This window comes from Mastomys coucha, unplaced genomic scaffold, assembly GCF_008632895.1.
Source record: "Mastomys coucha isolate ucsf_1 unplaced genomic scaffold, UCSF_Mcou_1 pScaffold15, whole genome shotgun sequence".
NCBI lineage: Eukaryota > Metazoa > Chordata > Mammalia > Rodentia > Muridae > Mastomys > Mastomys coucha.
The window spans coordinates 19820273-19834191 of NW_022196897.1; the positions used below are offsets into that span (position 1 = coordinate 19820273).

Consider the following 13919-nt stretch of genomic DNA (forward strand, 5'->3'; position numbering starts at 1 on the left):
CCTCTGAGGGCGTCTGCACTCACATGCACACACAGACACACATGCATACATATAGACAAAAATAAATAAATAATGCTTATTGTAAATAAATTATAAATCTACCTATGGAAGCTAGTCGCTGTAGGGTCCCGGGAGCTGGAGCCTCTTCTCAGGCAGGTATGAGCTGACCCATGTGGGTGCTGAGAACTGAATTCTGGGCCTGTGCAAAAGCAGAAGGTGCTTGCCATCCCTCTAGCTCACAGTTTTTCTCTTTAGCTCTGGGGACCAAACGGACTTTAGAGATGAGGAGACAGATCCAGATAAGTCAGCTGACTCCCTCATGGAGAACACATGATAGAAGCCAGGATTCAATCGCAGGCTGGCTTGCCCACTCCCCGCTGTATTGTCTGTATGAGAGGCCATGTGGTAGAAGGCCTTTGCCCATCCTCCTGCCAGCACCACAGGTGTAATTGATGTGTAACAGGAGTCAAAACCCAGAGTGTCCCTGCTGTTGCTGCAGCAGCAGGTGGGCAGAGACCCTTGAAGCAGGCAGGGGTGTGGTCTGGGCACAGTAACAGTCAATGCCAATTCATATAGCCACAGGGACACAGCCACCAAGATCGAAGCTACAGTGGAAAGAGCCCTGCTTGCCTCCAATGCCAGCTATGAGCTCCTGTGGAAGCTGCTGAAAGACAGAGTGGCCTCAGAGGCCCAGCAAGAACTGGAGGACAGGTGAGGTCTCCATGGATGTGCAGAGAAGCTTGGGCTGAGCTTCCAGGGCCTGTAAGAACCATCTAGAAGCTACTGCTGCCAGAACCAGCTCCCCCTGAGTCCTTCCTATCATTCAGGTCTCCATCGTCAGTGGCGCGTAATACACAGTATTATAGACAGTACTATACACAGTATTAATTACCCTCCTAGTTACTGTAACAAAATACCTGATTTGAAGCAACTAAGAGAGGAAAAGTTTCTTCTGCTGCCAGTTCCAGGGAGTTCTTCCATCATAGTGAGAGAGACATTGTTGCTGGGCTTAGAATCACAGCTTGCACTCCAACAAGCCAGGTTCAGCTATCCATCCTTGGACCAAAAGGCCAAATTAATAGCGAAAAGCATTAGAAGGAGATTTATCAAGATGACCACTCTGGAAGGAAGGACAAAGATATGCTGTCCCTGTCAGTCTGTCTATAGGCAACTGGGAGGTTAATGTTTAAGCAGTCCTGGGCAAGGTGTGGCTTGCCCATCGGAGAACATCATGTTGTGGTTCCAATTGCTGTCCTTTTCTGTGGTCTTCTGGGAAAAGGCTCTGCCTCTGGCTGGTTCACGAGATACACTTTCTCCTGAAGGAATTCTTGGTTTGTTGGTTTGTTTTTGCCATTTGTTATTTGAGGCCTGGTTTCTGTGTGTAGCCAGGCTGTCCTGGAACTCACTCTGTAGACCAGGCTGGCTTCAAACTCAGAGATCAGCCTGCCTCTGCCTCCCAAGTGCCGGGATTAAAGGCGTGCGCCACCACTGCCTGGCTCCTGAGGGAATTCTACTTCCTGGAGTCCAAAGTTTCTGAGACTTGATAACTAAGGGAAGACTTGAGAGGCTCAGAATATCTTCATCTCTGCTGGGGCAGTTATGCATGGCTTCATGCAGGGAAGGCATGGGGCAGAGGCAGGAAGCAAGCAGGCTGGTCATGTTGAATCTACAAGCCAGAAGCAGAGAGTGAACAGGAAGTCCCCCTCATAAAACCCCAAGGACCTCTCCCCAGTGACCCACTTCCTCCAGCAAGTCTCCACCTCCTAAAAGCTAACTCCTCAATGACACTACACGGGGACCAAGTGTTCAGATACGTGCTCCCATGTGGGGTCATTTCATATCCAAGCAGCAACATACGCCAAAGTCGGCAGCAAGGGCATGGTCAACCAAGATCACAGCCTAGGCCACCGTTCTTCTACCCTCCCACCCTCACCCCCTTCACGGTAGCTTTCTCTCCAGCTTGCCAAGAGGATCTAAGGGTCTGCAGAATGTGTGATTCTCAGGTGCACACTAGCCTGGGCAGAGTTGCATGCCCAAACTGAATAAGGGAATAATGGGTCTGCTCGTGTGAAAGTTTCAGAGACTGCAGAGATGGCTCGGCTGTTAGGAACATTTACTACTCTTATAGAGAATCCAAGGTCAGTTTCCAGCCACACTGGGTAGCTTACAACTGCCTCCAACTCTCCAACTCTAGCTCCAGGGCATCTGATGCTTCTTGCCTCCCTGGGCACCTACACTCACAGGCAGGCAAACACACACAAACACGCACGCACGCACGCACGCACACAGCCTGAAAGCTGCAGAGTCATAGCCACTTTCCCAGGCCAGCTACTGGGTCCCAACCTGCACAAGATACAAGGTGAGTCTGGCCTTTGGAGATCAACAGCTCCAGCCAGCAGCTTTGATAGAGATGGAGAGGGGTATCCTGCACCCTGTTCTGTGCCTCATCCTGACCTCTTTCTTTCCAGGTACCAGGAGGTGCAGGCAGCTCAGACTGCCCTGGGCACAGCTGTGGCAGAGGTGCTGCCCAGAGCTGAAAAGACACTGACCACGGTGAAGCAAGTCTTTGGTAACACAGCCCCACATCTGGGCTCGCTGGTCTCCCCTGAAGCAATGGTCAGTTTGACATCCCCGGAGCTCCTTATGGGGTGGCAGTGAAGGTTCTAAATAATGGAGAAGTCAGAGGGCCAGGTGGAAGTGGGTAGGGCTTCTTGTTAACTGGGAAGTGACCTGTCGAAACAGGATGGGTTCAACCAGTGAACAAGGACACCAGAAGGATGGGTGTGAAGTGTGTCCCAATTCCCACTCAGCAGTAACCTTGATCAAGGATTTCCCTCCCTGAGTTCTAGCCACTAGCTACCCTCTATCCTATAGACTCACCCTCCTCTGGCTTAATTTTAGAGGTGGGAGCTGGAGGGGGATCTAGTGAGTCCAGCATTCAACACTCCACATCCTGCCTAGCTTGTCTGTTGGGAAATCCTAAGATCTCCAGGCTCAGAAACCCGGCTTTAGTAGAGCACTAAGCCAGCTCTTGGTGCAGCTCCTGGGGAATGTGTGTGCACAGCATGCACAAGGCCCTGGGTTCCACCCACAACACTAAAGAAATAAAAAAACAGAAAGCTATCCAAGTGCGTTTGGGACAGAAGCTGCCTGCGGCTACCGCCTCGTGGCTTCTCTTGCTTTCTTTACATGCAGTAACATGGATGACCCAGATCCCACTGAGAGCTCGGGATCATACACAACTACACAGTTCTACACATCTGGAACACTGTATTCTGAAGCACATAGGTCAAGGTTCATATGGAGGAAGGACTGCAGGCCTGGGAAGGGACTCTGTCACCTTGCAAGGAACAAAGGCAGTCATACCCACAGGTCAGGACAGGTAGCAGGAATTGCCCAGGGCTGCCCAGCGAGAAATTGGTGGGACTGGGATCTGAGCCTCCGATGACAAATTCTCCCAGCCTGGTTTCTCTGAAACCCTGCTGTATCCTGCCATTGCTTTGTCCCTAGGTATCTGAGGTGCCAGGGACAATAGGAGAAACTCTGGGATCAGGATCAAAAGTTTCAGTTCTGAGCTGGTAGCCAGACCCTCAGCACAACGAGCCACTTTTCCCTGAGCACAGGGTCTAGTCCTCAGCTCTACCTGAGCCTACCTTCTCCTCAAATCCTCAGAACTCCCAAGCTTGGGGCCTGGGCTGGAAAGTGAAGGCCCTGGAGCAGAAGCTGGATCAGAAGGAGCTTGAGGTGGGCCAGGCTGTGGGAGCCCTGCAGGTGGAGGCTGGGAGAGCCTTGGGGAAGATGGAGCCCTTTATGCAGGTCAGCTTTGAATCTGGGACCTGGAAAGGGGAGGGACTGCCTCCAAGGGATACTGGAATGGGGTGGGGTGCGGTGCAAAAAGAGGATGACAGATGACACAGGTGGGCAGGTGGATGATAGAGACCATGTCCACACGCACCCTCAGTCACTCATTCAGAGTCAGTCACAGGATGGATGGCTCTTGTGTCTCTTCCTTCCGTCTGCCCTTAGATATGCCATGTTCAGAGGCATCCATTCTGAACAACCCTTGGGACTCAGTGTTAAGTCACACAGCCTAGCGTTCAACCCACAGAGATGACATTAAATGGGGGTGGAGGTTTCTAGAATGGCGGTTGAACTCAAAGCATCCTACGAACTATAGAGACCCACTTATTGTGCTAGAGTGTTTTTCTTGGGGGGGGATTTCAGCACCCAAAGATTTCAGAGCCTTCCCACAGGGCTGTTTGATGCTGTCTTAGCCAGCCACAGGGTATGTGCTAAACTCAGGAGAGCAATGTGACACCAGTCAGGGATGCAGCCTACTGACCAGACTCAGAACCCCTGCAAGGGTAGTCATGGCTTCCCCACTGGCCCCTCGGCTTCCCTACAAACCCAGGAGGCAAGTTCTCTTGAGGAGAAAGGAAGTATTTGAGGATTGGAGCCAGGGCCTGACCCCTACCCAGGCGAGCTTTGCTGTGCTCAGGACCCAGGACCCTACATAGTGCCCTCTGACCTGACCCCATACCGCCCATCTGAGGAAGCCAGGTAGAGAGGCAGCTGCTGTAGATGTGAGTCCTGTGATCCCTCCTCTGCAGATGCTCCCTTGCTACAGACCTCACAGCCCCTCCCCCTCACACCCTGTCCCTACAGTCCTCACAGCCCCTCCCCCTCACACCCTGTCCCTACAGTCCTCACAGCCCCTCCCCCTCACACTCTGTCCCTACAATCCTCACAGTCCCTCCCCCTCACACCCTGTCCCTACAGTCCTCACAGTCCCTCCCCCTCACACCCAACCTCCAGAGCCAGGAACTAATGTTTCTCTGGCTCTTCAAACCCACATTGATTATTTATAGCAAATACCATCAGAAACCACTTTTTTCAGACTCAAACATTTTATTGATTATTGCTAAGTGTCCACTTTGGAGCTTCCAACAGCAACAGGTTAAATAAATATTTATGTGTGCCAAGAAGACACATGGAGCTTGTTTTAAGCGTGCTGCCACCTAGGCCTGTGTCCCCATCCCTTGATAAAACTTTATATTTGAGCTGTATACAAGCACTTTAGACTTTGGAAATAAAAACTGACTCCTACCTCAAGGGATAATTTATCCTGTTTCAGTGGCCTTTGGCCCATCTACCATGCTGCACTCCCCCTGTCTATGTTCTGGTACATTCCTCCTGAAAGAAACCCCAGGAACTCATACCTTTAGGCAGTGCCTCCACTCCCCGCCTGAGGTCCTGTGCACCCCTCTGCTGTCCCTGACTTTGTGTAAGCCATGCGTGAGCCATAGCTGGTCTGTGGAGGTCAGAGGACAACAGTCAGAGTTTTCTGTGTGCTTCTGCCATGTGGGTCCCGAGGCTCAAACTCGAATGTGTCAGCCTTGGCAGCAAGCACCTTTGTTCAGTAGACATCTCACAGACCACAGTTATGTGCTCTTTATTACAGACACTCAGAGTAGCCAAGCTTCCCTTTTATTTTTTTATTATACATTTATTTAGATTTTGTGTCTGGGCATGGGTGGTCACCCATTTGCTACAACCTGAGGACAACTTGTGGGAATCTGTTATTTCCTTCTACTGTGTGAAGCCTGAGATCCTTTACCCACTGAGCCACCTAGCCAGCCCAAATTCTTTTCTTTTCTTTTTCTTTAAAGATTTATTATTTATTTATTTATTTATTTATTTATTTATTATAAGTACACTGTAGCTGTCTTCAGACACACCAGAAGAGAGTGTCAGATCTCATTACAGGTGGTTGTGAGCTACCAAGTGGTTGCTGGGATTTGAATTTATGACCTTCTGAAGAGCAATTGTTGCTCTTACCTGGTGAGCCATCTCACCAGCCCCCAAATTCTTTTCTTAAAAAAACAAAAAACAAAAAAAACTTTTTTAGCCAGGCAGTGGTGGCACACACCTATAATCCCAGCTCTTGGGAGGCAAAGGCAGGTGGATTTCTGAGTTTGAAGCCAGCCTGGTCTACAGAGTGAGTTCTAGGACAGCCAGGGCTACACAGAGAAACCCTGTCTTGAAAAAACAAAACAAAAACCACCACCAACAACAACAAAACCAATTTTTTTTAGCATATACTAATTATATGTGATATTAGGTTTCATCATGACAGCTTCATGCATGTGAACTATTTCAATCATGTTACGTGTTATGCACCCTGTTATGGAGCAGTGTCACAAGGTCCCACTCCTCCCTAGGGAGGAGCTAGTGGTTGAGAGAGTGCAGTAGTCTTGGGTGGAGTAGAAACTGTTATGGTAGCCTCCCACTCCTGCCTTATTTTCCCAACAAGTTAGCTATCATTCTGCTCCGTGTCTTTTGTGTAAGCCAGTGAGTGTCAGTGGGGTTGCTTAAGAGATCACGACTTCTGTCTTAGTCACTATTCTCTTGCTGTGAAGAGACACCATGATCAAAGCAACTTACAAAAGAAAGCAGTTAATTGGGGCTTGCTTTGAGTTTCAAGGGGTTCCGTCATTATCATCACAGCGGGGAGCATGGTAGCAGGCAGGCAGGAAGGCAGACAAGGTGCTGAAGCAGTAGCTGAGAGCTATATCCTGATTCATAAGCGAGAGGCAGAGAGAGAGCAAGATTGAGCTGATCGTGGGCTTTTGAAACCTCAAAGCCCACCCCCAGTGACCTGCTCTAACAAAGCCACACACCCAATCCAGTTCCACCACCTGGGGACCAAATATTCAAATATATAAGCCTGGAGGGGCACCGTTCTCATTCAGACTACCACATATGTGGGTACCATAGCAGCACCTACACTACTTAAGACAATGTCCCTTTTGTCATCATTATCTCAATATAAATCCATAGGGAGGAGTGGGACCTTGTGATGCCTCCCTCACAACAGGATGCTGATGTTGAGGGCCTTAATGGTATGCAGAGCTTGTACAGGTCGGCCCAGCTGCTAGGAGCTCAAGAATTCAGAGTTCAAGCCATGCCCTGCAGTCAGCTTCCTGTGACTCTTACATTCTTTGTGTCCTCTCTTGCACAATCAAACCTGAGTTCTTTCCTATCTAGTCACATCTGGCAGCCATGGGGCAGGTGTTGCTACTCTGTGAGGAGAAGCTGCTTAATAGCCAGAGGCTAAGGTAGCAGTGTCAGGAACTGAAGTGTGTGGTTGTCTCCTCGTCCTCCGCCTTTGGCTCGAGTTTTCTGGTCAATCTCCAGGTTTCCGAAGACAAGGGGTCTTCTTGGGATTGATTTGGGGCTCCAATCATGTAATCAGATCGGGGCTCCTTAGAATCAGGGCAATCTCTAGTCAGTCATTCTGAGGTTTGGGGCCTAGCTTGTCCATCTGGGGCCCCCTTGATCTCTCTCCAGGTAGCAACCTTGTCTTTTTTTTCCTCCTTTCAGTTACGAAACAAGACCACAGCTGCCCTGACACAGGCTTCCTCAGCTGTCCAAGCTGCCAAAGTGACCGTCATAGGAGCAAAGGCCCTGCTAGCTGACCTAGAGGGTACGTGTGTCCTGCTGAGCCCTGGATACTGAGAGTGGGTCAACTTGCCTTAACCGGGGATGCCTAGCCACAGGGAATAGAGTCTAGTTATGTGGACTTAAGCCAGGTAGACCAGTCCTTCTGCCTCTCGGGACTTCCACGATGTTTGTCCCCTCCCTGACTCACATGCCACACTCACTGGGTACTGACTCTGTGGCTACCACAACTAGCTCCCAGCATTATCAGACCAAGCACAGAGTTCCTCAGGGTCACTGGCTCAGTGGTAGAGAGCTGTCTAATGTTTGTGAGGTCTCCTCAGGGTCACTGGCTCAGTGGTAGAGATCTGTCTAATGTTTGTGAGGTCCCAAGTCCCATCTTCAGCACAGGTAAAAAGCAAAACCAGGGGCTAAGGATGAGGCTCAGTTGACATGGTGCCTACTGAGTGTGCATGATGTCTTGTGTTGGATCCTCAGCCCCAAATAAACCAGGCATGGTGGTGCATGCCTGTGATTTCAGCACTCAGGAGGATCAGAAATTCAAGTTCATCCTGGGCTACATAGTGAGTTTCACACTATCCTGAGCTGCATGCAACTCTGTCCAAGAGAAAAAAAAATACTGGATGGTGGTTCACACCTGTACTCCTTTGATAAGCTAAGCTAGCAATAGTGCATCAAACTTGAGGCCAGCCTGGGCTACCATAGTTAAGTTTTTAAGGCAACTTGAGCTATTGAATGAAACTCTGTATCCAAAGGCCCCAAACAAAACAAAACTGGAAAGTCTGTTGTAGAGTTTCTTTTTCGAGCTGGGTAGGCTTTCATGCCTGCCCACACTTCTGCAGCTTTAAGAAAATGAAGTTATGTGGGTGATGGTGGCAACTGGAAGCAGAGGAGGGCTGACCTCTGAGTCTGAGGTCTGCCTGGTCTGCATACTGAATTCCAGGACAGCCAGGGCCACACAGAGGAACCCTGTCTCAAAAGAAGCCAAGTGATATGTTTTACAGGTGGGTAGACTGAGATAATCAATTGCTTATCCATCTTTGAGTCAGAGCGGAGCACTCTCTATCTCTCTACCTCGGGGGACCTCTGTGTGATTGGCTCCTCCGCATACCATCTTTGCTCCAGAGAGAAGCCTTTGTGGCTCTCTGTCCACTCCACCCATCACCTGCCTCCCCACCCCCCTGCCTGCTGCACACTGGAAATGTAGCTTTAGCCCAGTGCTGCTGAGACAGGGAGTGTCTTTTTGTCTTTTAGCTTTCTTGGGGCATAAGGTCCTGGTCACTCACTCAATGGGGTTTCATATGAAAAGGACATGGTTGTGTGTGAGCTTCTATAACCAAGAGTCACATTTAGGGAAATGTAAATCTGTGCTATGGAATGTCCTGGGCTATTTTAGGGGACATCAGCACTGTGGAGAGTTATAAGCTGCATATTGTATGTCTCATGGCTTGCTGCCCTCAGCTTTCTTTTATGCCTTCCCAGGTATCAACTTCTCTTTGTTGAAAACAAGACTTTGCACATGTAGAAATTCGTCTCTCTGACTCTGTTCCATAACCCAAAAGATTAACTTCCAACCTCAACCCCAAACTCTTCCCGCCCTCAGTCTAGAGACATTTAGGCTGTGACTAATGTGATGTGACTTTAACAGAGAGACCACAATGCAGACACATAATAGCATGTGGGCCTTTGCATTCGATGAGGACAGTGGTTCACTCCTTTTGTTATATGTTTCACTCCTTTTGTTATTCCCCAAGGTCACCTTGAGAAGGGGCCACATAGATCTCCTCTGTCTCCAACCTCCACTCCCATTGTCCAAAGTCTGGGGCTGGTCAAGCTTCTGCAGTCAACACCCAGTAGGCTCTCAAGTGTGAGTCTGTTCCTCCCGCCATAGCCTTGGTCAATTTTGCAGGAATGAAGCCGAGGTTCCCTCTACCTAAGGAGCAGGCAGCGCTGAAGAGGAAAGCAGGTAGCATCAGGACAAGGCTCCTGGAGGACAATAAGAGGAAGACCAAGCAGGCAGAGAGGATGCTGGGAAATGCTGCCTCTCTCTCCTCCAGCGCCAAGAAGAAAAGCAAAGAAGCACAACTGATGTCCAAGGACAATGCCAAGGTCAGGTTCAGGACAGCAGCAGCCTTCTCGGCTCTGGTGCCATAGATCCCACGTTGCCGAGCTGCTGTGGGTCCTGGCGTCCAGGTCAGGCCTTCATATGGGTAACCTCACTAATTCTTCAAGGAAAAGGAGTTGCTGGGGGCCTTGTGAGAAGGAGAAGACTCTAGGCTGAGCCAAAGTCAAGGCTTATGTCATATGACCAGAAAGGACTCAGACCTGGGCCCATTGGGCTGTTCTCGAAACATCTAGGTTTTTCTTTGTTTTATTTATTTCATCTTATTTGTCTTTTATATAATTTTTTTAGATTTATTTATTTTAATTTATTTGTACAAATGTTTCCCCTGCATGTATGTATGTATGTGTACTATAGATGTGCCTGATATGGGCAGAAGTCAGAAGCCGGTATTAGAGTCCCCTGGCTGTGAACTGTAGGTCCTGACAAGTGACCCGGGTCCACACAAGAGCAATAGCTGCTCTCAACTGCTGAGACATCTCTTTAGTCCCCCCTTATTAATTTTTTGACAGTCTCACATTTCCTAGACTGATCTTGAACTCACTATCTGGCTGAGAATGGCCTTGAACTTTTGATTCTTCTGCCTCGACCCCACCCCCACCCCAGTTTATCCCCCTACTAAAGACTGAACTTAGGATCTCGTGCAGTCAAGGCAAACACACATCCAAAGATCCACATTCCCTATCCCCTAGGCTTTCTTTAACTGGGGTCAAATTCTAATTGGTGTATGTGTGTGCTCGTGCGCCATGTGTCCTGTCCTCAGATCCAGTACTCACACCCAAACGAACTCTCTTCATGGATGCTTAAATTCCCGAAGGGCTGACTTGAAACTGAGAGTTCTAGGTGCAGTTTCTTGTCCCATAAAATAGGTGGAATTTCCCCACCTAAGGAGGAATAAGGAGTTTGTAGTAATTTGTACTGGAAACACATCCCATCTCCAGTGCATACCTGTCGAATGGGTGAATGAATAAATGAATGGATAAATGAATGAATGAATGAATGAGTGTGTTCTAGATTATGAAGTATACTGCTTGGCATCTTGTCGTAAAAAATGTTGTCTATGCCAGACCTGGTGGTTCAAGCCTATATCCCAGCTACTTTGAGGGCTAATGCAGCAGTGTCACAAATCCAAGGCAACTGAGAGAACTTCTATTTCAAAATAAAATATAAGAACTGATCCTGGAATGTAGATCAGCTGTAACGTGCTTACCTAGCATGTTCGCGACTCGGTTCTGACTTCAGTACTAAAAACGACCTAAGTTCCTCTTTCCCAAAGGGGCTTACACTTCCTGTCCCTGCTGCTGTCTTGCAGCTCGCCAGAGCTTTGCTGAGAGAAGGGAAGCAGAGCTACCGTCAGGCCAGCAGACTCGCCAGCCAGACCCAGGCCACGCTCCGCCAGGTCTCTCGCCTGGAGCTGACCTCAGAAGCATGCAAACAGGAGCTGGAGGAAGCTAAGCAGGTGGGTGTGCCCAGCTCATGCCCCCTATGCCCAGGGCCTTAGTTAGAATTGTCATCGCTGTGATGAAACACCATGACCAAAGCAACTTGAGAAGGAAAGGATTTGTTACACTTATATTTCCAGGTAACAATCCATCACTGACGAAAGCCAGAACAGGAACTCAAGCAGGGCAAGAACTTGGAGGCAAGAGCTGATGTAGAGGCCATGGAGGGGTGCTGCTTAATGGCTTGCTCCCCATGGCTTGCTCAGCCTGCCTTTTTTATAGCACCATCCTAGGGGTAACACCACCCAGCGTGCCTGGACCCACCCACATCAATCACTAATTAAGAAAATTCCCACCGGGCGGTGGTGGCATACGCCTTTAATCCCAGCACTTGGGAGGCAGAGGCAGGTGGATTTCTGAGTTCGAGGCCAGCCTGGTCTACAGAGTGAGTTCCAGGACAGCCAGGGCTACTCAGAGAAACCCTGTCTCGAAAAACCAAAAAAAAAAAAAAAAAAAGGGAGAAGAGGGAGAGAAAAAGAGAGGCTTGCCTACACTCGGATGACTTTAGTTTGTGTCAAGTTGACATAAAGCTAAGCACACCCAGCCACCCCAGAAAGCCACTAAGATGTTCTTTCCTGTCAAGGTGGCCTCTGGGCTGAGCACTGTGGAGCACCAGATCCGAGAGTCTCGTATCTCTTTGGAGAAGGACACCAAGGTCCTATCAGAGCTGCTTGCGAAGCTGGGTAAGGAGACCCCAAGGAGAGACCCTGAGGGGCAGTGGTAGGGCACTTTTCTCCTTGTCCTAAAATCCATGGCTCCCACTTTTAGCCTGTCACCTATTCCAGGCTTTGTAGCCATCCAGGCCCCATGGAGGGCAGGATGGGTGTCTGGGGTTGAATTCACTGGGTCTCCAGGGCCACAAGGGGAGATGTCTGTCTCTTCTAGTCTGGAGAGTCTGGCATGAGTTGGAGGAGATAGAAAACTCCCTATGTTCCAGGTCATCCTTGGGTTCTCAATAGGCAAATCATCAGTTAAAGAGTAGACAGGACGATGGAAAAGCAAGGGGCAGGTTGGTAGACTTGAACTGATTTGGGATTTGACCAATGGGCATTCGAGGCTGGCTCTGTGTCTTCCTGAGTGGTGGGACTTTGGGTATGTCACACTGAGCTGTTTTCCCTACCTGTGAAGCAAGAGTGAGAGTTTTGATCTAGGAGGTGAATATCTAAGAAGACTACAAACACTGGCTCACAGAGAGAAAAAAAAAATTCCAGGAGAAGCCATGTTGGGTAGCTCATGCTCATAAGCCTTGCTCTCGAGAGGCTGAGGCAGGATAGCTTCAAGTACTAGGTCAGCCTTGGATACATACTGAGACCAGGCCTCAACAAAGAAAGACTGTGCTGGGACGTGGCTCAGCTGGTAAAGCCAGTTTGCTTCCTGTTCCTCTAGAGGACCCAAGTCTGGTCCCAGCACCCATGTACGCAGTTCTCAACAGCCTGTAACTCCAACTCTAGGGGATCGAATACCCTCTGGCCTCTGAGGGCATCCACATACATTCACATAGACATACATATGCATATATAAAAATAAATAATCTTAAAAAAAATAAAGAAGCAGCCATTTGATGGTGGCACACGCCTTTAATCCTAGCACTTGGGAGGCAGAGGCAGGTGGATTTCTGAGTTCGAGGCCAGCCTGGTCCACAGAGTGAGTTCCAGGACAACCAGGGCTACACAGAGAAAACCTGTCTCAAAAAAAAAAAACCAAACAAAAAAATAATAAAAAAAGAAAGAAGCATACTTGAATGACTATGGCCTTTTGGGTGAAGAGCTGGTACCCTGAACCTTGAGGTTCAGGTCAAAGGTCAGAGAAGTTGGGCAGGAATGAACAGCACACATTTAAAAAAACCGCAGTAAGATATACCTAAAGTCTACTTTTGCGATATAAAGTCTACTTTTGTGAACACGTTTAAGTACACGTTTCAATGACTGTGTTAGTCAGCTTCCATTACTGTGGCAAACCTCCCGAGATAATCAGATTAAAAGGAGGAAGGATTTGGGTGGGGAATATAGCTCACAGTAGAATGCCTATCTAGCAGGCCCGAAGTCCTGGGTTCGTCCCATCCTTGCCACTGCAACGGAGAGGAAGCAGGGAGAGGAGAGACAAGGTTTGCTTTGGTAAAGGACTCTTGGTTCGAGTCCATTGGCCTTGTTGCTTTGAGCCTTTGGCAGCTCTGCACTTCCTGTGATAGCACACTGGTGGTCACCTGGTCACCTGATTGATGGCAGCCAGGAGGGAGCAGAAGTGCTAAGACCCCCCTCAGGGTGCGCATCCTCTAAGGCTTAGCTTCCTTCCACCAGGCCCCCCACTGAAGTACCAGCCACCTCCTGCCACTACTGAGCCCCCAATGCCTGAGCCTCTGTCATTAAACACATTCAATGTTGTTGTCTCCCTGTCAATACCATCCATCTCTAGAACTTTCCAAAGAGAAAAGGCCCGTTAAATACTGGCTCCCCATCACCTTTGCCTGTCACCTGTCTCCTTTCTATGTCTGTGGCCTCTGGAGTAAACTCAACTAAGTAGATTCACAGGGTGCTTTCCTTTTAAAAGTGTTCAGAATTCTTTCTCTTTCTCTCTCTTTCTCTCTCTCTCTCTCTCTCTCTCTCTCTCTCTCTCTGTGTGTGTGTGTGTGTGATTGTGTGTGTGTGTGTAGTCTGTGTATGTATGAGCATATGTGAGTGTGCAGGCTTGTATGTGGAGATCAGAGATTAACTTTGGGTATCATTTCTATTATTTTCCACATTATTATTATTTTTATTTATTTATTTATTTTTTATTTTAGATATTTTCTTTATTTACATGCGGATTTCTCCTTTCCCAGTTTCCCCTCCAAAAAA

General features: G+C 48.7%; 1 protein-coding gene across 1 annotated transcript in view; it reads left to right on the forward strand.

The window, feature by feature from the left end:
• Positions 1–13919, forward strand: part of Lamc3 (laminin subunit gamma 3) — a 61587-nt gene that overhangs the window by 42708 nt on the left and 4960 nt on the right. Inside the window, exons 21-27 of the mRNA XM_031369766.1 lie at positions 577–711; positions 2469–2616; positions 3673–3816; positions 7384–7486; positions 9371–9570; positions 10896–11042; positions 11669–11768. Coding sequence (XP_031225626.1) covers positions 577–711; positions 2469–2616; positions 3673–3816; positions 7384–7486; positions 9371–9570; positions 10896–11042; positions 11669–11768 — 977 coding nt within the window. The remainder of the gene's footprint in view (positions 1–576; positions 712–2468; positions 2617–3672; positions 3817–7383; positions 7487–9370; positions 9571–10895; positions 11043–11668; positions 11769–13919) is intronic.